Source organism: Gymnoscopelus microlampas, assembly GCF_963454915.1.
Source record: "Gymnoscopelus microlampas genome assembly, chromosome: 19".
Classification (NCBI taxonomy): Eukaryota; Metazoa; Chordata; class Actinopteri; order Myctophiformes; family Myctophidae; genus Gymnoscopelus; species Gymnoscopelus microlampas.
In genome coordinates this window covers 30,311,665-30,336,457 of record NC_139956.1, presented here as the reverse complement: position 1 = coordinate 30,336,457, position 24,793 = coordinate 30,311,665, and the positions used below count along the sequence as shown (strand labels likewise).

Here is a 24,793-nt window from a genome sequence, read left to right as displayed (position 1 = left end):
CAAGTTTATTTTGGACTTATCATGTCTGTGTTTGGTATAAGAGCTCCTCTACCCCATACAATCTTTAACTGTTTCCATTGAAAACGCTATTACTGTAGGAATGGGGATTAGAGTCTTAAATGCAATATATGTTTGGCTGTAAATAGCTTGAGATTATAGGAATTGGTATGTTTTGTGCCAAGAGGAACTGGTCGGAGCCCATGTAATACTATATCTCAAGTACGTTCTCTGTGGTTTTATCTATAGGTGCTAGGTACTGAAATAGAGGGCTCAATTCACTTCTTATCAAAAGGAGAAATGAGAGTTTCTTCGGTGGATGCTATATGCCCAGACTTAATCTTCTGCATGAGGGCCCCCCCACGCTCTCTCACACACACACACACACACACACACACACACACACACACACACACAGACATAGACACGCCGCACTCACCTTTCCAGACAGTCAGACACTTGTCTTCCTCGGTCTGTGGGCAGAAGGTTTTTTCTGGCATACCCCAACACACATAGACACATGCACCCACTTGATATCAGCGCTGGCAGATGCTGAAACCATTCCGCTGGAGCACGCTATAGAGCCAGGTCGGCTCTATAAGCCTCAGTGAGGACTGTAGACGAGGACAGAGGGAAGACGCAGATGGCATCGACAAACACCCCTCTCTCTGTCACTCCTGACAAGAAGCCCGGTCATTCCCCCATTCTCCAGCATTTTCAATTACGTGTCAGAGTGCAGCTCAGTGTTATTGACGGAACTCCCGGGAAGCCGGGGAGGAACATGAGGAATAGCCGCGGGATTTTTCTATCAAATTGCAGATATCACTGTGAATTCATATCGATCGATAAACCGCTGGCTCGTTCCCATATGAAGCTAACATGCTGTAGCCCTGTAGTGACGGCGTTATTGAGTTACACGCTTCAGAAGCTGGTTATGTCTGCTAAATGGCAATGCGAGAGCGATCTGTACAAAGCGAGCAACCAATTGTTTTCTCGCCGCGGCATTTTATGCTAACTCCCCAAAAAGGTGTTTGTAGGTTTGCCGTTGCTGTTGAATGATTTCTCTTGATGTTAAATTCTCAATTATTCATCACAGGAACAGACAGATGCACCCATACATACACCATAGGCACGTTCACACATACGCACAGATGCACACTTGCTGACGACCCTGAAACCGCATTATAAACTATTTAAATAAAAATGTAAAAAAGACGACGGTGCTCACATGAGAGGAACAAAAGGATGAATAAAAGAGAGAGAGAGAGAGACCTCAGAACACAGACAGTATAACAGAGAGAGAGAGAGAGAGACGGAGGTAGCCGGGAAGGCTACATCTCCAAGGACTGACCCTCATTGAGATGTGCGTCACGTCCCTTTGCACTCAAAGCCGAAGAGAGAAATAGGGAGGGAGGAGAAACTGGCTTGAGAGGAGGAAGAGGAGGAGGGGGGGGGGGGGGGGGTGCGGATAGAAAGAGCGTGAGTCAGAGGAGGAGGCTAGTTGGGAAGGGACGGATGGAGAGGGGGGGGTGGCGGGAGGAGTGGCATCGCTGCAGATGATCATATGAGTTATCTATCTCCCCCTGCCTTTCCCCACTGGGCTAATTAATCTTTGACTTTGTTAGGGAGCCTTAATTACATCACCCAGGCATGCTTTGGTTTGGTTCCTCCAGCGTTTTTAATGAGCTCCGGAGTTGGGACACGAAGCAGGAACCCAGCCTATAAAGAAATGCTGCCCACGGGGGATGCACTGTATATAGCAGTGAAATGACAAACACGACACGCAATTTGTGTATGCACAGATGCTGGTGTCTGTCCATGAACATTTTGTATATGCACGGAGACCTTGCACACCTATACGTATGCACACACGCACACACACACACACACACACACGTTTCTGTCAAATATAGAGGTTTGCACAACCATACTAATGCACAAGCATTTGTTCAAGTTGTACACACACACACACTCTCACACACACACACACACACACACACACACACACACACACACACACACACACACACACACACACACACTATGCAGCAACAGACGCTGCTCTCCCAGGCATAACAACCAGATCCACTTTCCCTCCCACAGATAGTCTGCTTCACTTTCTCTTTTATTTCATCTCCATATGTTACCTGCTCTCACAAAATTGCTTGGATGTCACTGACAGCATATTCTTACTGTTGTGCACTGGAGGAAAGAGATACAAAAAAAGAAAATCTAACAAAGCCAGCATTGTTTTATTACATTTAGATATAACTCAAATCAAATCTGCAGGTTGCAGTTCCACCTACTGTGTTGTATGTACTATGTATTTTCCAACTACTACATACAAGCTTTAATAAATAAACTTAGAGCAACACTAATTTTAATTGCTTATTTACAAATATATAGAGACTAATTCAAGATTCAAGATACAATAATTAATTACCCATTTCAATGAAACATTGATTGCAATTTGTCATGGTTTGTTGCTCGGGGGAGACAAAACAATGCAATACAAACCCGCCAGCATTTAAACAAATACAACTAATCTAACACACTTTAATTATTATAATCGTGTCTTTTCCACACACACTACCAGAACGTAGTTCCGAAATGTCTGCGTCCTCGCGTCCTCGCTTGACACTTCGGTGTGACATTCGTGTTCCAGGAAGCGATCAGATCTCCCCGCCCCGGTGAAAATAGCGCAGCTTGGAGCAAGGGAAAAGTAGTTTTCTTCATCGTACGTACGATTGATCATTCCAGGGACGGTGGCAGGCACTCACAGGTGAGAATAGTGCAGTGGAGACGAACACTTAATGGAGCCATTGTTCTCCTCTGTACACCCCTGGCCCCCATTGCTGTCTGTCAGACGGTGCCCAAATTTCACTGAGCTCCTCTGGTATGATATACAGTACAGGCAATGCATTAGAAACACCTGCTTCAGAGGTGATCTATACTTGGTCCCCTCCCTTTTTCCCCTCAACTCATTGTGCACTTGTAGATCTGCTATTTTCACCGAATGTTTGCCTAGTTTGATAATCCCAGTCTCCCAGAAAAGGGTTTGCTTGGGTTCATGTGGTTAATCCTAGTAGTTTGATTTCATTGATTGATCAATTAACCACTTTCACTGTGTGTCTCAATTTTGAACAAATTATAGGCAAAATTATTCAAAACATTTCGAAAGAGAAAGTATGGCTTAAGTGGTAAAGTTTCTTGTCATGTATACTATACTGTACTATACTATTTACTACAGCTACTGTATACGACTTCAGTTTCTACCAAACCCAAGCTGACATTACTTCTCCTAATGCTACTGCAGTCACTTGCATGTGATAATAAACATCATAATTCAGCGCAAACGTAAAGCCTTCAGCGCTGCAGTAGACTCAAGTTTAAGTCGTAAAAAAACAGATGACATTTTTCCAGTGTGACAGTTGAGCGAAGCCACTCTCAAGGCTTGTACCTATAGTGCAAAAGGTGTGTAGTTGTTTCTTCAAGTGTTAAAACTTTACAATTCATACACAGCAAAAGGCATAGCATTTCACGCTCAGAATTCTGCCGTGTAGTCAGGAAGATATACTGTCCACGTTTGGAAATCCAAACTCGACGCGGGAGCCGGGCCGCCGAGTGACGTGCCCTCGCTCCTCAGATGACATTGCGCGCAAAGCATCCCATTAAGAAGCAAACAGACCATTTGACAAGTGACAACAGACAAATGTATTGGAAAGCCAAGGCAACTAAAATCCTAATATCAAACCAAAACCAAGATTTTGACATAAAATGTGTTTTTTCTTTAAATGAGTTTCAGTAACAGCCAAGTGGCTTTGGTTGAGCAGGTCACACTATAGCCGTCTTTCCTCTGCCTGCTGTCTCTCTCTTTCTCTCTCTCTCTCTTTCTTTGTTCTCTCTCTCTTTCTCTCTAGTCTTTCTCCTCTCTCTCTCTTTATATACTTGTATATAAGACGTAACAATAAAACATCTCTCTCTCTCTGTTATGGCTTTGTGTTGCTTATCAGTCATCGGATGCACTGTAACAGCAGTGCTACATCAGTTTTACTCCGTGTCTGCAAGATCAGAGCGCCGACGAGTTCTTCCATAATTCATCAGGCGATGAGCCATAGAGACAACGTATGAACGTTCTTTTGAGGACAAGAGGTGGAACCAATGCATTGGTTGTGTGAAGTCCAGAGCCTCCGTTTGATCAAACTAACCCATCACTAAACACCACTCAGTGGACTATTATGCACTGACCCAAGGTCTTTTAATATCAAACAGGAGGTGAGGAAATAGGAACCAGTTCCAAAATGGAATGGAAATGGAAATATACATGGCTAATATGACTAATTAGGCGATTTTCGCCCGTATTTTTATCATTCGAGTTCCCTGCAGGTACTGTAGAAAGTAGGGATTAGGTTTAGCTTTTGATGCGGGACTTCCGAGCCACCTTGTACTTTAACCTGGACTTCACAGCTGCAGGCAAGAGATGATTGCATTGCCCTGTCCAGTTAGCCCAGTCTACATCCGAGGGCTCTCACATGATATCAAAAAATATCAAAAAGATTAAGCACCACACAAAATAGGATAATCCAGGTCTGATACCTGTGGACTATTCTGCAGAAAAATAGGAAAATCGTATCAAAGGATTTTAATGACTTGCAGAAGCCATAAAGAAAAACACATTTCTCTTCAGCCGTGAAGTGAAAATGTATAATGTACTGTATTTGATATGTGTTGGAGAAATGTAATTAGGATTACTGCATAACATTATCAGGACACAATAGATGATGAGGAATCTTATTTTCTGGCTCTCCTGAAACACCCTCTCCCGGGCCATCCCACCACTACTTCAAACTGTGAATAATTCCACACAAATTCCACTACCAAAGCAATTTCCTATTTTTTGGGCTGAGGACACGGCCATTTTTTCTTTTCTTTGTTGTACCTCATTGGAGAATAGTGGGAATAGGGAGAACAGTGAAGCTTGTCATTGAAAATTACTTTCCCTTTGAAAATAGGCTGGGAGGAAGAAAGGGTATAAAGAAAGAGCTTGAGGTCAATAAAAAAAGATATGGGAAGATGTCAAATTGATTCAGAGTAAACCTAAAAGCATGTTAGAGTTTTTGTGTGTTGGGAGGCACGACGGTCTTCTCCGAAATCTCCCAACAGATGCAGATTGGCTTTGCCGACTGCCTTTCTTCCAGCCTCCACCCCCTCCACCCCCCAGAGCCACGGTAGAACGGTGAAGAGGCCGTCGCCTGGTGGTCAAATCTGGGATTGCAATGCTTCCGCATTTAAAACGCCACTGCGCATGCTTCTACCGTTTTAAAACCCTAGTGCCGCCTGCTTGGTGCTCAAGACTTCCGCAATTTGGGCACCCAAATTTGGTGCCCAAATGCAGAAGTAGAGCGTTCGTCCGGGTGCTTCAAACGCCAGTGAGCAACTTTCACTGGGGCAGTCCGCCCTCTAGATATATCATAACTCTATGGACTCCACCCACCGCCAACTGTCTCCTCTACCACCCTCCGTCATGCATCTGGAGGAACCCCGGGGGTGTCGGGCAGAGTTAGGGACACTCAACCTATAGGCTGGCCAAAAGAAAACCACACACACACAAAACACACACACAAATCCTGGCAAGTTGAGGGAGTCTAGTTCATCATTCTATCTGGTGGCGTCGAGCTGAGACGAGGTGACCCTCACAGCGATCACCGAGTGTGTTATGAGTGGCACATCATCCATCAGTGTCGGAATAAATCACATCACCTCAGGCAGACAACAGAGAATGCTGCACATTTGGACAATTTATCACTCGCATGTGAGGGGAAGGTGGCGGTGGGGATTGTTTCTTTGCATTTTGCCGACAACGTCAGCCTTTAATTGCTGCTGCTTTGTAAACGGTTTAACCCATTGAGACCTGAAGCCGATTCTACATGTCTCCTAAATCTCAACAGTATTCTGAAAAACGTACGTTTCTATATCAGTGGTGCTCAATCTTTTTTCCTGTCAAGGACCCCCAAAATCATATGTATTTGGTCGCGGACTCCCATCAAAATACTTTGTTCCAGGGACCCCCAGAAGCAACGATTTGAGTTAAAAATGTTCACTTTAAAAATATATATATTCAAAGATTTGCACACATTTTCACGATTTTTCAAAAATAGCAGATCTACAAGCTCGTAGCGCGGCACTCGGTGCCGCGCTATGAGCTTGTATATCTGCTATTTTTGATTAGCCAAAAGTGTAAAATAATGCTTTTTAGCTCAAATCTAAAAATGACACTGTTCCAGGTCTCAATGCGTTAAAAGTGAACAAGGAGGAAGAGAGTACATTATGCTCAGACACACACCATTGTAATTTCCATCTGGAGTTTAATCAACACTGAATTATGGATCGCCTCAAACTCAAAACAGCTTTTTTTGTGCTCTAAATAATTCTGATGCATGTGGGCGAGAGAACGTGATCGGCGGGAGATGTTTGTCAGGAGATCACTGCCTTCACATTTGGTGTAAATAGAAGGGGATGAGTCATGTACTGATGGCATATAACGTTTTACATAATCATGTTTGCTGGCTTAAATAACAAGAATCGTTGTCTAACAACAGCATAACTTGGATTTTATTTTTCTGTTATTTGTGAGACCGGAAACGTATAAACATTTTGAAAAGAAAGGGTCGGTCACACACACGCACGCACGCACGCACGCACGCACACACACACACACACACACACACACACACACACACACACACACACACACAGACACAGACACAGACACAGACACAGACACAGACACACACACACACACACACACACACACACACACACACACAGCAATAAAAACTGTTTGCTTAATTTAATTGTTCATTCACCATGCCACAGAAGGTTTTCATGGCCTTCATCAGTGAGTGGCCAAAGACATTACTGTAAACAGATTTTTCTGAGTGAGTTTTCTTTTCAAAATGTTTATAGACAACTAGGACATCGCACCAGGCAGACAGAGTGCAGAAGCATACCTACAAGAAGACGAAATGCTAATGTGTGACATAAATAGTGTGAAAGGGAACTTAGGTAACGCACATCGACTGGTGGGTGCTGGGCTAAATAGGCCGTGTGGTGACCCACCAAAAAGTGCCTAGAAAATGAATTTCGTTCCCACGACTTGGATCTACTTTTTCAATGCATTTTTGCATAGACAATACCCTTCTGGACTTTGGGTTAAAATACCTCCGCACAAAATCCTGCAGTATTTTTTTACCAGCCAGAAATGTATATAATAGTGAATAACCAAAAAACGAAAATCTTGTGCTGCTGTTTTTGCTTGTAAAATGTGTTATAATGTTTTTGGCAACACAATTTTTTTCTCAAATGTCATAAATACATGTACCTAACACCTGAAACAAGTATTGGTGCATTAGTATACTCATATTTGAATTTAGATCACTTAATGTAGCAAAGTTAAAGAAAACGCTTCTACTGAAGTGATTGGAACCCAGCACAAGGGAGCACACACATAGTACATTTAGCTAAAAGCTTGTGTTTTACACACAAGACATGTCCCAACCTACTGTGTAATGAAAGGTAGAAAAAGAAGCAGCACACCTTGGCCCAAAATGGCTGAAAATCAATCAAAATGCTACCATGACCCCTTAAATTGGAAGAATACCATAAATGGACAAGACTAAAATAAATGCACTAAAGGTCAGAATTATTACAACATATGGTATAAAACATTTATTAAAGTAGCACAGTGTGTGTTAGCATGTGTCATATATCAACTCCCCCCTCCCCCTCCAAAAACACAAAATATGAGAATACCAAAACAAATGCATACAAATGCATCACAATAAAACAATTTCACTTCAGTGCAAAAAAGTATTTTTTTTTGGCAGTGCAAGTAATTCTTTTGGCAGTGCAAGTAAATTTAAGGCTGTGCTGTGAAAAGAATAAAATACAGACATTTTAAAGTTGTTTTTCAACATGTATGCATTGCATTTAAATGGGTTAAAATGGCAGTGTAGCAAGTCTTGAACATGTTGTTGATAATGAAATAAAAAAAATAAGGAGCACATTGTGCATATCTTAATCATCCCTATCACTGTCATCAGAGTCATCATCTGATAGAGCTCTTTCTTCTGTTTCCTTTGAAACATTCTCACAGTTCTGGCACCGACACAAATCAGTACAAGATAGTCTTGCAGACTTACAGGAACATCTTTCAGTGCCACATTTGGTTGTCTTGCAACTACAGTGGACTACCTGCAACACGCTATCAGGGGCAGGATTTCTAGTCATCCATGTGACTGTTAACTCCCCATCGTCAATGTGCCATCCATTGCCAATGGGTGAAGGGGCACACATTATACCAGTCAGAGAATGTCTCATTACTGCTGCTTGGTAGTTTGCTCTTCTGCAGTGTTGATACAGGGTGTCACTTGTTGGGGGAATGGACAGTTCCGGCAAAGCTGACGATGCCATGCAGAATGATTTGTATCTTGCATCGTTTACGTTTGTGGCCGATGACTGGCCATACAGGTGGCACACATATTTGCTAAGTGTGTTAAAGGTAGACTGGTCAAGGTTGAAACTGCTGCCCAGATGTGTGAACCCAGTCAGGTATTCTTCTTTCAGACAAGCAAGTCTCTGTAACAGATCCTGTGGTAACGCACCTCAAGGGCCACACAGTCTTTGTCCTTAATATGCCGAAGGATGGTAAAGTCTTCCTTCATCTCAGCAGCCTTCATCAACCGGCCTTTAAACAAAAAAAGTACACGTTAATGATCTCTGTGTGTGTGTGTGTGTGTGTGTGTTGGGGGGGGGGGGGCTGTAAATAACACAGTGATGGAATAAATGTAAATGTGTCTTTTACAGATTTGTATTGCCATCATTACAAAAGACTATGTGTGGTGTTAATGTATGTATGTATTATATTTTTTTTCCATGGGAAGGTAAATACATGTTAGTGCTACTGCTAAAATCTCTCCCCTAAAGAGCCATAAAACAAAAGGGCCACTGACTGCTAGCAGCTGTGACCTGCCGACCTGAACCCCTTGCATTCCAGCCTTATCAGCAGCTATTGTTTTAGTAGGTCCTGCTCTTATCTCTCACAAGCTATAACAACACAGAGTCACAGACTAAGCAATGCTAAGCAGTATAATATAACAGTGATTTTCATCCCCTTACAAATGTGCTAGTTTGATTAAAAATCAAAAACATACATTAACCACGTAAGCACTATTTAAACTTTGGCCTTTTGAAAATATCTGATCTACAAGCTCACAACGTTGTGAGCTTGTAGATCTGCTATTTTCAAAATATTTGTATACATTATCTACCTTTTAAACCTGTGAAATGGGACATTCTGCTTATTGAGTACTTTCTACTTTTGGTACGTTAAGTACATTTTCATAGCAATACTCATATCCATGCATTGCAGTATTGATACTTTTACTTACAGTAACAAATGTGAGTACTTTTTCCACCACTGCTTTTGTCTCTCTATCTGCACATATCCTTCCCAAAAAATACCACTGCATGTTACATAGTCAACAGTTCCTGCCCAGTCAGGAATTCACACATAAATGTCAACATCTTTGATCTGAACAAAAGAACCAACACATTGTGTCTTTAACAAAAGGTGTGAATTACTCCCCCCAGCCTTGGACTCAAACACAGCCCATCAAATAAAAGAAGACCTCAGATATTATAATGATAGGCCTACATATAGTCCTAAAATATATAATGTACCCATATAATCATAAAATGACAAATCAATATTTGACAGTCCAAAATTGACATGCATGTTTTGTTTAAAATCTCTTACATGCCCATATTGCGAATTATTTCAGTCTCTCATGTCTGTGTGTGTGCCCCCACCCCCTCGCGCATGTGTTTGGGGGGGGGGGGGGGCAACGGGACCCCCGTGATTACATCACGGGGGTTCAAGGACCACCAAGGGGTCCGGAGAGTCCTGCGAAATCATTGTTATCCACGTTATAAACATTAAACAACAGTTCTGCGTGTGTGTGTGTGTGTGTGTGTGTGTGTGTGTGTGTCTGTGTGTCTCTTACCTGCAGACAACGTTTCTGCTTTTGAGAGTTGATCCTTCGTGCGTTTGCCTGCCACAGTGATGTACTTGTCCACTTTTTTACAAATGATGCATAACGCTGGAAGAACAGGGCCAGCAGAAGCCACAGGCAAACCTGTCCTGGACCTAAGTTTCTTTCGGGGGGTTTCAGATGTGGCTCCGTCGGCACTGGTGCTGGCCGAAGGGACTGACTGACCCGCGTCTGCATCGGGAACTTCCAACGTCTGTGTGGCGCTTTTTTCGGCCGCTACAAAACGCTTTTTGTCATTAAAACGATTGTAGCACGCTATGTGAAACCCAGCGTCCTCGGGATGCTGGTCGAAAGGCACATCCACACAATGTTTATAACTTTCTGCAACTTCTTTACTCTCACCCTGCAGAGGAAGCCAACGCTTGATGCTGTTTCTGTAGGTATCCCACCGTATCATTGTAAAATCCCGGACGACATCTTCCCTCTGGACAGACATAGAATGCATATAGCATCGTTTAGAGTCCTTTTTACGTGATTTTGAATGATATTTTCTTTGTTTTGGTTTGTTTTCCTCGGAGTCCTCGCTGCTCGTGCTCGATGTAACCGTTGCCATGGTAGTTGTTGTGGGAAATGCTGAGGCGGAAGAGGCGCCTCCATTGGTTGTAACGGGAATCACGTGTCAAAAACCGCACCACCTCTTTCAAAGTATTACTGCGCTGCTAAGAAAATAGTACCGACTTTTAAACTCTAATTATATAAATACTGCGCCGAGTCAGATGTCGTTACTTTTTTTTCTTACTTACTACCAATAAATCTTTTTTAAGAAGCAGAGATTATTCAGATCCACTTGATGGGAACGAAACTGAACGATAATGGGGTAGACAATACGGCCTAAAAGATTCAAGAGGCTTCAGTTCAATAAGGTTGAGCTTGCACGCCAAAACAGGTAAAAGGTACAAGATCTTTTATGAGCTGACAACGTTTCGATCCGCTGAGGATCTTCATCAGGTCATAAATAGTGTGAACCATAAAGATGCCTGCGTTAATGATTGCTGATGCCTCCGTGGATATACTTACCGTTTCAATGCGTCAAAATGTCAAAACTAGCTTGACCTGAAATACTACTCCCAAACACAGAATAGATTTCAAGATACTGATCACTATACTGTAGACATACAAGGCCCTCAACAACAAGGCTCCCTGCTACCTTCCTGAACTCTCCAACTCCTATGGAACTCACTCACAACTCACAGCTCCTCCCACCCTCACCAAGTTTAAAAGTTAAATCCACACTCAAAACCCACGTTTTCAGACATGAAGAATTACCTACCAAATTGTAGTCTCCTTTTTCTACCTTTTTGTTTTCTATAGTTTTCAACCTTTTAACTACCGGTAGTTTTTTTTTTCCCTAATAACGTTTTTATTTGGTTTCTGTAAAGTGACTTTGAGTTCTTAGAAAAGCACTACTTAAATTGTATGTATGTATTATTATTATTATTACTGAATGAACCGCAAGGCAGGTCAGTCCAGTGTTTTGATTTGACTTTTTGTCGTGTTTTCATATGCAACAGCTCTCTCAGCATCTCCCTGACCAACCGCTGGGTGTTAAATTGACCGGTCGGTGCTGCATATGGAGGAAACGGGATACAATCACGGGGAAAGACAGAGCCAATCACACTTGTTATCATGGTTAGATTCCATTGGTGCAATAGTCTCTGGTTGCACAAAGGAAATGAAAAGATGGTTCCAGTAGATAACTGTTATATGCTGTGACTTCCTCTGTGTGTGAGGGTTGAGTTTCATTATTTCTCTCAACAGCCAAACGGACTCGAGGTCTGACGCAATTTCGCCCCAGGATGTGTGCAACAGTTAATCGAACTAATTGATTTAATATTTCGTAAAAATTCAATACATAAAATAAAAATAAAAGTATATTTTCCCTATTTGTTGATAATAATACATAAGACAAAAACAAAACAACTCTTCTCGATTAACTAAAAAAGTAATTGATAGAATAATCGCTAAGAAGGTCATTGATGGTTGCAGCCCTAGCCCCCAGGCATGTGGCAGAATTTATAGGAATAAAACTTGTCAATTACATTTAGATTAAAAAAAAAAGATATGTATACAGTATTCATTCATAAACCCAAGAACTTAGATTTTGCTGTTGTCGGACAGAAACCTCATCTCCATATTTTAACTTTGTGTTTTTTCGCTAATTAACGCACTAGTTGATCATACTACAGCGTCACACAAAAGTATCAAAAGGTGCAGATCTGCAAGTAGATCTGCTACTTTTGCTACTTTAGAATTTGAATCCTGAAAAGTAACAGTTTCGGACATAATGTGGTCTGCCTGTATTCTATAGGCCATTCATATCCTTTAGCCATTACATAACAGACAGTCCTTAGCCAGGTCTCACAGTAATTGACCTAGCTTCTGCTGAAATTGCATGTGATGTTCACTCCAGACACTGTCAAAGTGGCCAGATAGCACATACAAGTGGCCTGACGAGCGCTTAAATCTTAATGTGAAATATCTGCGTGCAGATTCCAGACTAGACTTTTTTTGCTAATACTCGGTAAAGTGGTCTGTCTGACAGTAGAAAGATGTTCCGAATGTTGGAGCGTGCGCCTAAGTGGGGCACAGTGAGTGGAATGTAGCTAGACGGCAAGGCAGAACAGCAGGTATACAGCTTGAAATTGCATTGGCACCATCTCTGTCACACAGACAGATGGTGTGGTAAAGATAGCAGCAAACTCTGTCTCCTCTACCACCCTCAGTCACACATACTGTATCTCAGAGGAGCAAGGGACGCTAAAACTTGTATATTTTTTTCCCCACACGGGATTTTTTTTCTTCCCCCATACGGTATTGGGCCATACCCTCTCCAACTTTGACAAGTCATTCCGTAAACCAGGGAATCTTATGATTTCCAGACTTCCAAAACTCGGATTCAGCCGCATATTCTGGTTCCTCAAAATATGTCACCGCGCACTCTGTCATTCTCTCAAGTCAGGTGAAACGCAGCCCTCAAACACAGACAGATAAAGAAGAATGAAACAGGGACAGCCATGGCAATGAATATTGCCATGGAAACGAGACTGTTCCAGCGGCGGTCGTTGAAATTAGAAGTTAGGGAAACGGATTGGATACTATGGAACAATAACTAACTTTTTTTCCCTCCGCAGCTCTCGTAAGTTACTCAATTTCAATGTGTATTGTTATTTGCTAACATCTCTTAAAGGCTTTATTAATGCAATGCATCTCCCTTTGTGACAAAGCCCTTATATCAGTAGAAATGTATGGTTCTGGACCCTGGGGGAGGCTTGAGTGCTGCATTTAGCCCACAGGGGAACCCTCACAATCCCCCCCCAAAAAACTCCTCTTTACACCCCTCATCCTACTGTACTTCCCCGAATTTCTTCATCTAATCCCCCTCCCTCTGAGTCACTCTGATTTACCTCATCAAATGAACAAAGAGCCAGAGTCATGATTTTATGCTGATGGTATTGGCATTTCTTTAGTAATGTAATTGCTGTTACCTTCCCTTTTTTCTCCCCAAGATGTGCCATAATCATTCAAATGCCACCCCCACCTATCCTGTTTTGAATTGTATCTATGATTGTAACTGTAACACAACTCGGGGTGTCATTGAGAAGAAAAGGAAATTGTTATTTTGAAAGTGAAATGCATAGCCTGTCTGTCACTGATATTGTGTTATGTACTGTTAACATTTTCCCATTTTGTTTAACACTTAACCTTAATTGGGCTTCCAACCCCGATGGAATGATCACCACTGAATCCATTCGAAATGTAAATTACACTTATTACACCCAATAATATTTACTTAACATGGAATGAAAATGAGCTCACGTAAGCACTTCCTCTTAAAGACAGAAAACATCTTTTGGGTGAAAGACTTAAATGCCCTGTGTTAAACAATGCCTTTTGGGAGGGAGCAGGGCATTAGAGACCAATCTATCTGAGAGAGACGGCATTAGTGTTGAAATTTCAGTCTCTCTCATTCTGCTGTAGTTTGCACACAGTGTGTGGGGTAGAAATTAGGGGCATCAGTTTCCCTCGGTTGGTCTTAAGGTTTTGCATACAGATTAAGCTAATTAGAAATGAGCCATAGAAATCACCATGGCCAAAGGGGGAAATAGGATTGAGCCCATTCTTCATGAGAAACTGGAGAGAGAGAAAAAAAAACATGAATTATTCAAGGTTTTTTTATTATGATTACTTTTCTCCACACACACACACACACAAAAAAAAAAAAAGTATGAAAGAACAGAGGAGAAAAGGAAGGGGGGAGGGGGAGTTGTTTATCACTATCCGAGAACAATCTTACACAGCTTTCTTTTTGTAATTTTTTTTTTCATGCAAAAATCATGCGGCCAATTTGTTGATGTAAGTGACCCTGAACCTCGTGGTTTGCTATCTTATTTAACCAATCAGAGCAGAGACATCTTGAGCGCTAATGTAATCAGCATAGGTAAGCATAGAGAAGTGAGGGCTATATAGGCTGTTGTAGTACTTTGGATTTGTAGTTGTTCAATGTAATATGTAGCCTCTGTTTATCTTGTTGTGCCAGTGAATATAATCCCATATTGTAGGTGTACTATGCAGACTAGCGTATAGGGTGACAGGTCAGAATAGTGTGGAATGATAGGCATATAGGACAGAATGTTATATTCTACCATCTTACATTTTACTATAAGTGGTCAGACAAGAGTTAGTCAGTATGTTAACTAACTAGAAGAGACTAACTAAAACATTAACTAACTTTTAGAACTAACCTAAGTTTTAGTGCTGTTCTAATAATGGTGTTGCTGTTTTCATTTGAACTTGTTGTTGCTTTTATTTTGGTTTTGGTTCTGGAGGGGTCTCTCCTTCAATGGCTCTCTAACACTCTCCCTTCCCCGTTGTCTCTTTCTTGTCCTAGGAGGTGAATTAGTGTTGCCCATAATAACGGTGGACTCCCTAGACCCCCCATCCATTGCCACCCGCTACCCGGTAATCCCCCCGCCCCCCACCACCTACCGCCCCTTCCTCACCCTGCTCGAAACCACCAAAGAGTCCCTCCCCCTGCCCAATGCCCGCCCCCCGTGCCCCCTGGACCAGGAGGACTGCGACGAGCCCATCGAGGTGTCGGCGTACGGCTCGGGCGAGATGACCGAGTCGGACGACGAGGACTATTACAAAAACTCGCCCCTGGTCACCGACAGGACTGTCCTCCCCCCTCCCCCGGCCGCCGAGGGCGGCGTCCAGCACCCCCACGACCGCCACTCCTCCCGCTCCCCCGGCGGCTCCTCCCACCGCCCGCCCCTCGCCGCCACCCCCACGGCCGACCCCGACCGGCTCGGCCCCCCGCGCCTCAAGCCCGGTGCGTCCGGCGCCGGCAGCAGCAACAACATCCCCGCCGGGAAAATGAACACCCGGGACCAGGTGCTGCTGCCGCCGGCCCACCCCTCGTCCGACCCGGGGCACCGCCGCGCCCCGGGGGGCGTGACCTACCCCCCTAACTTCCCCCATGTGCCCACCCCAGACCCCACGTCCCCGGAGAGAGGCCTGCCCGGCGCCGTCGAGGTGCAGCAGTCCAGCAGCACCACGGGCATGGTGGTGGGCATAGTGGCCGCCGCCGCCCTCTGCATCCTCATCCTGCTCTACGCCATGTACAAGTACCGCAACCGCGACGAGGGCTCCTACCAGGTGGACCAGAGCCGCAACTACATCAGCAACTCTGCCACGCAAAGCAACGGTGCCCTGGTGAAGGAGAAGCAGCCCACCACTGCCAAGACAGTGACCAAGAACAAAAAGAACAAAGACAAGGAGTACTACGTCTGAGGAGGGGGGCGTCCATGACACCCGGAGGCAGGCGGCACACTTAGAGGAGAGAGAGACAGAGAGAGAGAGAGAGAGAGAGGGGGGGGGGAGAGAGACAAGGCAGTATAAGGTGATACGTAATACATTTATATTTCAGTGGCAGTGTCTCATTGACTCGTGATTAATTTAAACATTGTTATGCCACTCCTGTTGCGTATAGTATAACTTACAGTATAGTATACATTAGTATACTCTCACTCTACGTAAGTATAAATTACTCTTCGCGCGTCATATTTCTGTTCCTCAGTGTCTCAGCCAAACGCAGTTTCGATTGATTTCACTCACTACGTACATGTTTGCGGCAGGACAGGTCAAAGGGGAGGCCGTTAAACGCCCGTTTACACCCAATTTCTAACACACACAGTATCGTGCCAACAAGCTTATAACGCATACCCATGAAGCAGTACAGTTTATGGGTAAGTGTACAGACTGGTGACTAAATATCTTGAGCTACTGTAAAGATCCACCGTCAGTATTTGAGGGTATTGAGGGTCTGTCCGGCATCCCGAGGCTAGTGAGCGTGAGTCGTCGCGTCAAGAGCACAGGGCTCAATTAGTGACTCAGCGCTCCTCTGTAAAACCAGTATACTGCCAGCTTACAGAGACGCTGTGTCCAAACCTCTGTCTCGGTCACCTCTTTCAAGTATTTCAGCGTCTCTGATCTCTCCCTCGTCGTCATACCTCTCTCCCTCTCTCTCTCTCCCTTCCTCTCGTTCACGTGCGTTCTGTTTCTCTCCCAGTCCAACGGTGCTCGGCAGCCGACGCAATGTAACTCTGCTGTGTTTCAAGCATGTAGTATTCATTAACGAAAAAGAGATAAAAAAATAAACTGTTTTTACTTTCCGTGGAGTTTCGAGAAAACTAAAAAAAGAGGAAAAAAATCAATAACGATGATTGATTGATTGATTGATGATGATGATAACGTTAAACGTAGCAACCATGTGCGATACCACCACCTACTCCAACCAACCCAACGGATGCTGTCTCGTACGTTTAGCTGCCAAACCATCTTGAGGCAAAAAGCCCCCTTTGGTCGTCCTTTGTTCCAGCAGATATGTGTCATGTGTTTCTGAGGCTCCGAGGGCCTCAACCTAGCAAGGGTCTGCAGAGAAACTGTGTCACGTCCTTACAGTTACTAATCACAGAGAAACAGAAAAAACCTCCAGCAAACAAAATGAACTGTGCTCTATATAAATATAAATATATGTATAGACGTTTCAGAAACCTGTGGACCTGATTGTGCGTGGATGAAAAAAAAGAGATTTCACAGAATGTGCGTGCAACAGTGAACAGCGAGGATGGACATAAGGATTTCTTGATGAGAGATCGGTTGTCACACACATGGCCACGCACACGTACACACACACAAAAAAACACATGTATGCACACACGTCACACACATCACATACACACACATACACCCCTCCCATGGACAGTACGGCTGATGCAATGCCTTGCTGCAAGACTCAGTCATTTTCGTTGGTGTAGGTGAAGAAACATTCAGAGACGGAGATGTTTTTTAGGTTGCTGTTCCTTTGTTGTGATTTTTTTTATTGTTTTCTCCTGAGAAATGAGAGACATTTTATGGAAATTCTGAGTTGATTTTGCTGGAGTTCCACTGTGGAGAGAAAGCTACCTTGCATCTGAAAAGAGCAACTGTGTCTTTCGTTCCCCCCCGTCGCGAGCCTGACTGGACTGATGATTGCAGCCAATGGGCCAAAAAGCAGACATTGTTTAAGGCGAACACCCGGTTCCCTTGAAGATGTACAACAGAACTCTAGTATTCCAATTTTCTCAACTCTATTAAAAAAAAAGAAAAGAAACTGTACCATGAAAAGAAAAGAAAAATCTTGAAAAAAAAAAAAAGTTTGTGAAATGTCTAAATATTTGACTCACCCCATTACTAAGAGAAATGTCTTTTCCCTATATCATTCCTATTTGGAGAAAAGAAAAAGAAAAACATGACTATGGTAATTGATTCTGGGAAATCTGAAATTTATATGTTCTTTTTTTTAGGTAATTGAGCAAATGTGAATTGGGTTACAACACAAAAATCATGTTTTTTTCACCCTCGACAGTAAAACGTTTTCTCTCGTTTTTTGTCCTCCTTATGTCGCCCTTGACACCTCGTTCCACATCCATCTCTTTTTCTTAGTATGGCAGAACATGTGTCCATGTGAACCCGTGGACCGAGCAGGGTCTACCGCCCATCCTCCATTTTATATTTGTTATTGTTTTATACCTTAATTCAGTCTATACCGCTAGAGACAAAATGGCCGCCAGGTCTGTTGGCAGGCTCCATTTGTTCACCTCTACCCGCTGGGTTTGTCCGGTTTCGGTTCTCTCTCCATTTCCAGGCATACTCCTCCCAGTAACTTCCTGTTCTTTCTAAATGTTATTGTAAAGTGTTCCAGTGAGATGACTCTAAATATGTGTACATTAACAGAGGGGAATACACTTGGTTATATACTTCTTACTCCATGTGTCCTGTGGTCTGTCCTCTTTTGAATCTGCTCATTACAATGACTAAGAGATTTCAGGCTAGGATTTAATTATTTTCTCATTACCTGCCAAAAACGTTTATAAACGTTTTTGAGAATGTTTGCTATTTAGCTATTTTTTGTCAAAAAGAAATTTACAAAAAATATATATATTTTTTAAAATAATCTTAATTATTTTTTGGGGTTTTCCGTTTTTCCGTTCGTCACAAAGAACCAGGAGATAACATTTTCCAAAAAGTTGCTGCTCCATTCACTTCAATGTTAAAAAATAAAAGGACAAAAAAATATTTTTTTTTCTAAGTTCTAGCTTAGAAAACACTGGCAGAGGTTACAGACTGTTCTAGAGCAACTCTGGCAGTTTAAGAGTTAAGGTTAACTAGTGTTAAGCAGAAGTGATGTTCTTGTCACCCACTAATCTACTCTAGCAACGCCGTTTGACTGGAAGGGGGTGGGGCAACAACGGCACATGTTGACTAGGGGGGATATGAGTTACGATTCTGTCCCTATCGGATCATTAACTCGAACGGTGCTGAGTCAGCTGAAGCGGACTTCGCAACGCTCACTGGGGTGACTCGCTCGCCTGCCGGCTCGCTCTCTGGTGCCTCTCGTGGCTCAAGTTCACTTGGCGTGCTCTCTGGTGCCTCTCGTGGCTCAAGTTCACTTGGCGTGCTCTCTGGTGCCTCTCGTGGCTCAAGTTCGCTTTAGACGGCACGCCTCTGCGTTTCAACAGTTTTTTAGCGGACCCGTCAGTCGCCCTTTTACGTCTTGGGCGTTGAGCTGATGAAGGCTTAATGCCAAAACATGTACTGTACATTGTTCTCTATGCTGCCTGTGCCAACTTAACCCATTAAGACCTGAAGCCGATTCTACATGTCTCCTAAATCTCAACAGTTTTCTGAAAAACATATGTTTCTATTTCAGTGGTGCTCAAACCTTTTTCATGTCAAGATTTGAGTTAAAAATGTACGCTTTAAAATATATATATATTCAAAGATTTGCACACATTTTCACGAATTTTCAAAAATAGCAGATCTACAAGCTCGTAGCGCGGCACTCGGTGCCACGCTATGAGCTTGTATATCTTCTATTTTTGAAAAGCCAAAGTGTAAAATAATGCTTTTTAGCTCAAGTCTAAAAATGACACAGTTCCAGGTCTTAACACATCGGGTGCCAGCATTTTGTCATAACAACTTACCGTGGGTGCCAGCATTCTCCCCATTGACTGTGTTTTGCTGTTTAAAGCTTCCGCGTGCGTTACAAGCAAATCCACGCAAAAAAGCATCGATTCATGTTGTCCCATGAGCCTGGCTACAGCCTGGAACCATAACATTCCCCTGGCGAGTTACAACGGGGGGGGGATCGCGCATCGCGCATGACCGGTTTTCCCCACAGGAAACAGATTCGGAGATATAGGCGTTTCAAAGTAGGAATTAGACAGGAAGCGGATGGGGGGGAAAAAAATTGTTTCCGGTGAGCGATCTGGCACTTCCTTCGCAGGATTACAATGGGTGCTCCCAGAGCTGCTCTAGCCCCGCCCACGCGGAGAAAAACAAAAAAAACAAAAAGACTAAACTCACTGTTCAGACCGTGTTCGGCACCGAAGCGGCGGAAACGCCACTATGTAAACACACGGTTCAGACCGTGTTCGGCACCCGATGTGTTAATAGGTTAAAGGGGATGAAACCCTAGGCCAAGGGTCTTCAACGTTTCTCAGGCTCGGTAAGGACCCCTTAGCTGAGAGGCGAAGCAGGGACCTCCACATATACATTTTTTAACATTTCTTGAAAGTCGTCCATGCAACTTGAGAAGCTTTCAAAGCCAGCTCACCATATTTAACTGATTGCCTCATCAATATCTGTTGACTGTTGAGGGATTTGAGACTAGCCTGGAAGTATTCCACAGGTTTTTAAAGTGCTTATGAGACACAAAGTGATGCTGCAGCTTTGATGCCTTCATAGATTCATTTGACAGTACTATTTTCAGTGTTCAATTGCTGGTGCCACAGTAAGAGTGTGAGCGTTCAGGAAACAGAAGGTAAAATCACACCCTGTGTGAAGGAAGCGGTGCCTTTGGGGCGGGGCTTAACTAATTTCAGTTCGTCCCTATTGGTGGTCTGAGTCCACTTACCAAATTTGTACTTGGTAGCATGCTGCAAACTGGAATAATGGCTGTTTAAAGCCCAGCCAATGGGCAGACAGAGGGGGCGGGGCTTAAGTAATTACAGTTCGTCCCTATTGGTGGTCTAAGTCCATATACCAAATTTGGACTTGGTGGCATGCTGCAAACTGGACGTACGGCTGTTTAAAGCCCAGCCAATAGGAAGACAGAGGGGGCGGGGCTTAATTAATTTCAGTTCGTCCCTATTGGTGGTTTTAGTCCATGTACAAAATTTGGACTCCGTAGCATGCTGCGAACTGGAGTTATAGCTGTTTAAATGCCGTGCTCATACGCCGTGCTCATACGGACGTCAAGTGTGTGTGTGTGTGCATGTGTTCGTGTGTGCACATGTGTGCAGTATTGGCTTGTGTGTGTGTGTGTGTGTGTGTGTGTGTGTGTGTGTGTGTGTGTGTGTGTGTGTGTGTGTGTGTGTGGGGTTATAGCTGTTTAAATGCCGTGCTCATACGGAAATAACATACGGACGAACGGACGGACGGACGGAGGGACGGACGGACGGTTGTGTGTGTGTGTGTGTGTGTGAGAGAACTGGAGTTATAGCTGTTTAAATGCCGTGCTCATACGCCGTGCTCATACGGACATAACATACGGACGGAAGGACAGACAAAGTCAAATGTAGAGCGGTTGGCACCGCTAAAAACCTCTAATTGCTAATTTGTCGTGAATTTTTCAATGGTTGTCCCCCAGTGTATCACTGGGTCAGAAAATGAGCCAGTCAATGAGCCTACCTTCAAAATAAAAGTGTATAATTGGTCGCTTTGGGGAAATGAAATGCTTATTATATTTTTGGGTGTAGAGCATTAGAATGATATCCAACTGGGATAAATATGGAGTGGAAAACCTTCTTGAAAATAAAGTATAGCGGTCAAGAAGGTTATGTGTTCAAATCCCACGTCTTGAAAGCCCACATGAAGAGGATATCAGGGAACTGCCAGAAGACAGGAGGCAAACATGTGTTTTTGGCTGAAGGTTCTAATCGTGTGTTCAAGTCCCATTACTCTCATTTGAAAGTGCACAGTGCAAAATGTAGACAATTTAGATGACAGCGGAGGTGCAGCTGAACTGAAAGGAAAGATTTTGGCACCAATATCCTGTTTGGGCACCTGATTCGGATGCTATCAATGCATTGAATGGGACATTATCACCTTTTATTAGACCATTGAATGGGCGAAGTAGGCGACCTACTTACCTAGCCGCGATTTATCAGACCATTCATTGGGTGTTATCAAGACATACTGACCTACCAACGGAGATGACTTAAATTGTTCAGTTTCGGTTTTGGTTTTGGTTGTTTTGGTTTCGGACCATGACGGAGGCGCGCAGTCTCAGGCGAGCTGGAGCCCCGCGACGGACCACCGAGGGAGCTAAAGCGACCGAGTTGCCGTCCGGAGCGGTGCGACGCTCGCCTGAGCCTACTCAGCGCCGTTGGAGTTATGTACCGATAGGCACAGAATCGTAAATATTGTTGTGGGGACTGCTCCGCCTCCAAAGTAGGTCAGTAGCTCCTGATTACGCCCAATGAATGGTCTGACAAATCGCGGTAGGTCCGTGTATTGCCTACTCCTCACCTACTCGCCCCATTCAATGGTCTGATAAAACGTGATAATCTCCCATTCAATGCATTGATAGCATTCGAAGCCGGTGGTTTGGGGGGGGGGGGGGCATTATGTATGCTATTACTATGATGTCAAAGTTACGACATACTATAAAATGTTATAGTATGTTATAAACCAATATGATATAAACCAATAAGCGATAGTATGTAATATAGACCATCCTATATGATATCTTATTATTATTAAAGATTGTTATAGTGCACCAACCTCACAGAGATTCCTCATTATGTGCAAACCTACCTAGCAATAAAGAAAATCTGATTTTGATGGTCAAAATACAGCATAGAATACTACGCAGTCAACAATACAGTATATCAAGATTATATGCTACATAAAAAAGACTACATAGTATGCATACAGTATTACATATATGCCTACTACTGCATACTATCCATATATACTACATAGTATGCATACTACATAATATTTCTACTATGTTGTATGAATACTACATACTATTCATACTGCATACTACATTACACTATGCAATAGCTCATCTATTGTATCCATTTTGGTTGTATCCATTTTAGTATACTGCAAAATGGATACAATGAATGATCTCTTATGCATATCATGTAGTATATACTACATGGTATGCATAATAGATCATTCATTGTATCCATACTGATACTACATAGTATGCATACTCAATACTTTTCCTGTGGGGAAATTCAGGTGTCATAGCAGCAACGGCAGTAAGAGTGAAAAACACAGGATAGGTAGAGGTTACAGTAGCGTCAAGAGGAGCTAAACCAAGATAGATAAGAATGTAGATTTAGAAAACAATATATATACACAATACCACATGAACCCTAACATCAAGATGGGCATGTTAAAATAGGTGAACATTAAACGAAATTAGCTGATCTACAAATTCCCAACGCGTCGCAATGTTACACATTGTGCGCTTGTAGATCACCTATTTTCGGCAAAGAAAAGAGGAGTGGACCAAGTATAGACCCCCAGTCAACACATTATGTAGTAGTGATGTGCGGGTCGGGTTTTTTCATGACCCGCCCCGCCCCGGAACCCAACCCGCGAACCCATATATAAATCTATGGCTCACCCCAAGTGTATTCAAACTGTTTTATTGTTATTATTCTTATTCTTATTAGGAATAAAGACAAAACAAGAGCATGTGATTTTTTTTTTTTTTTTTGCGTGTGAGAGCAGCTGACCCGCTCACCCGCAGCCCGCATAATTGCCTCTGAAATCCTGACTCGACCCACCCGCGCTCACCCGCGGGTTGACCCGCGGGTTACGGGTCGGCCCGCTCATCACTATTATGTAGGGTTTAAGTATATGGACCATTCTACCGAATTGGTTGAAATTGCAGTAAAACTATTTCAAAAAACAATTAAGTAGTCAGACCTTACATGTGTACTAATATCATCTTATGATCTATTTATTTTTTCACAATACATTAATTGAGATGGAACAAAATGTAATATATAAAAAAATATACTTTATATGTTACTTCATATTGGGAGGTGGCTGTCCCAACCCCTAACTCCTAAATTTCAATTCATGAAAACAATATCTAAATGATTTTTGCCAATTTTTTTTTTTTTTTTTTAAATACATCCTTTATATTTATCTTAAAGGGAAGTTGAAATATTAAGATTGATTTTGTGGTTTTATTCAAATTAAAAAACATTATATAAAAAAAGCTGTCCCATGTTTTCATGTCACTACCGAAACACAACGAGTTTTAGTCCATAGGTGGAGCCTGGTTTTAGCCACACTCCCACACTTTCCACCAATAAATGATATAGACTTCCTGTTCATCATGGCCACCTGGTGAGTAGCTAGTTTACTTCAGTCAGAAGTAAATGTCTTCCAAAGTCTGAAAATCAGTGTGTATTTTTAAGGATTGTCACTACCGAACACATCATTTCTGCAATTATAAACTCCTTTTGGGTTTTACTTCAAATGTGATGTTTTTTATCCATGTACAACTGCTCAAAGCTGTGTTTGCAAGCCATGCCTAGCATTGTTGAGTTAAGCTAAAAACTAGCTAAAATTGTCACCCCCAAAACAGTCACTACCGAAACATTATGCTCAAGTTTCGGTAGTGACATCATTGTTTCGGTAGTGACAAAATTGGATGTTCATGCTTTTGAGACATGATTAAAGTAATTTTTCAAACATGTACATAATTGTAACATGTAGGCTACATTCTATTTCATCATGTGGTTTTGCAGGGAGAGATAAAACACCTAAATGCCAAAACAAAATGTAAAAAGTGGGGCAGATGGAGACAGGTAAAGGAGATGGAGAAGTTTTGTTGGGCTTCCACACGACCTAGCACCGAAGGTGATCAGACAGTAGTTATTAACTTGAAGAGCTTGAGCAAAGTTGCAGAAGACCTACGCTGTGAGTGACACACGGGCTAACGTCTCATGTATAGGAAGTCACTCCAACACACCTCAAGTACATCAGGGACTGGAGTCACATGGTACCTGTGGCTCATGAAGACAGAGGACTATGAAAAAGGAATGCATGAGCATTCAATCTTCTCTACTATGAGAAATAGAGGGGATCAGTGTCAGAAAAGCTTTGAT

At 42.8% G+C, this 24,793-nt stretch overlaps 1 protein-coding gene across 5 annotated transcripts in view; it reads left to right on the top strand.

Annotated features, from left to right (window-relative positions):
- The window catches only part of nrxn2b (neurexin 2b), an 884,672-nt gene extending 868,754 nt beyond the window's left edge, over positions 1-15,918 (top strand). For all 5 annotated transcript variants that reach the window (XM_084043029.1, XM_084043031.1, XM_084043030.1 and 2 more), the window contains one exon: positions 14,998-15,918. In XM_084043029.1, the coding sequence (XP_083899155.1) occupies positions 14,998-15,899 (902 nt within the window). In that variant the 3' untranslated portion in view covers positions 15,900-15,918. The remainder of the gene's footprint in view (positions 1-14,997) is intronic.
- Positions 15,919-24,793: the final 8,875 nt, after the last annotated feature.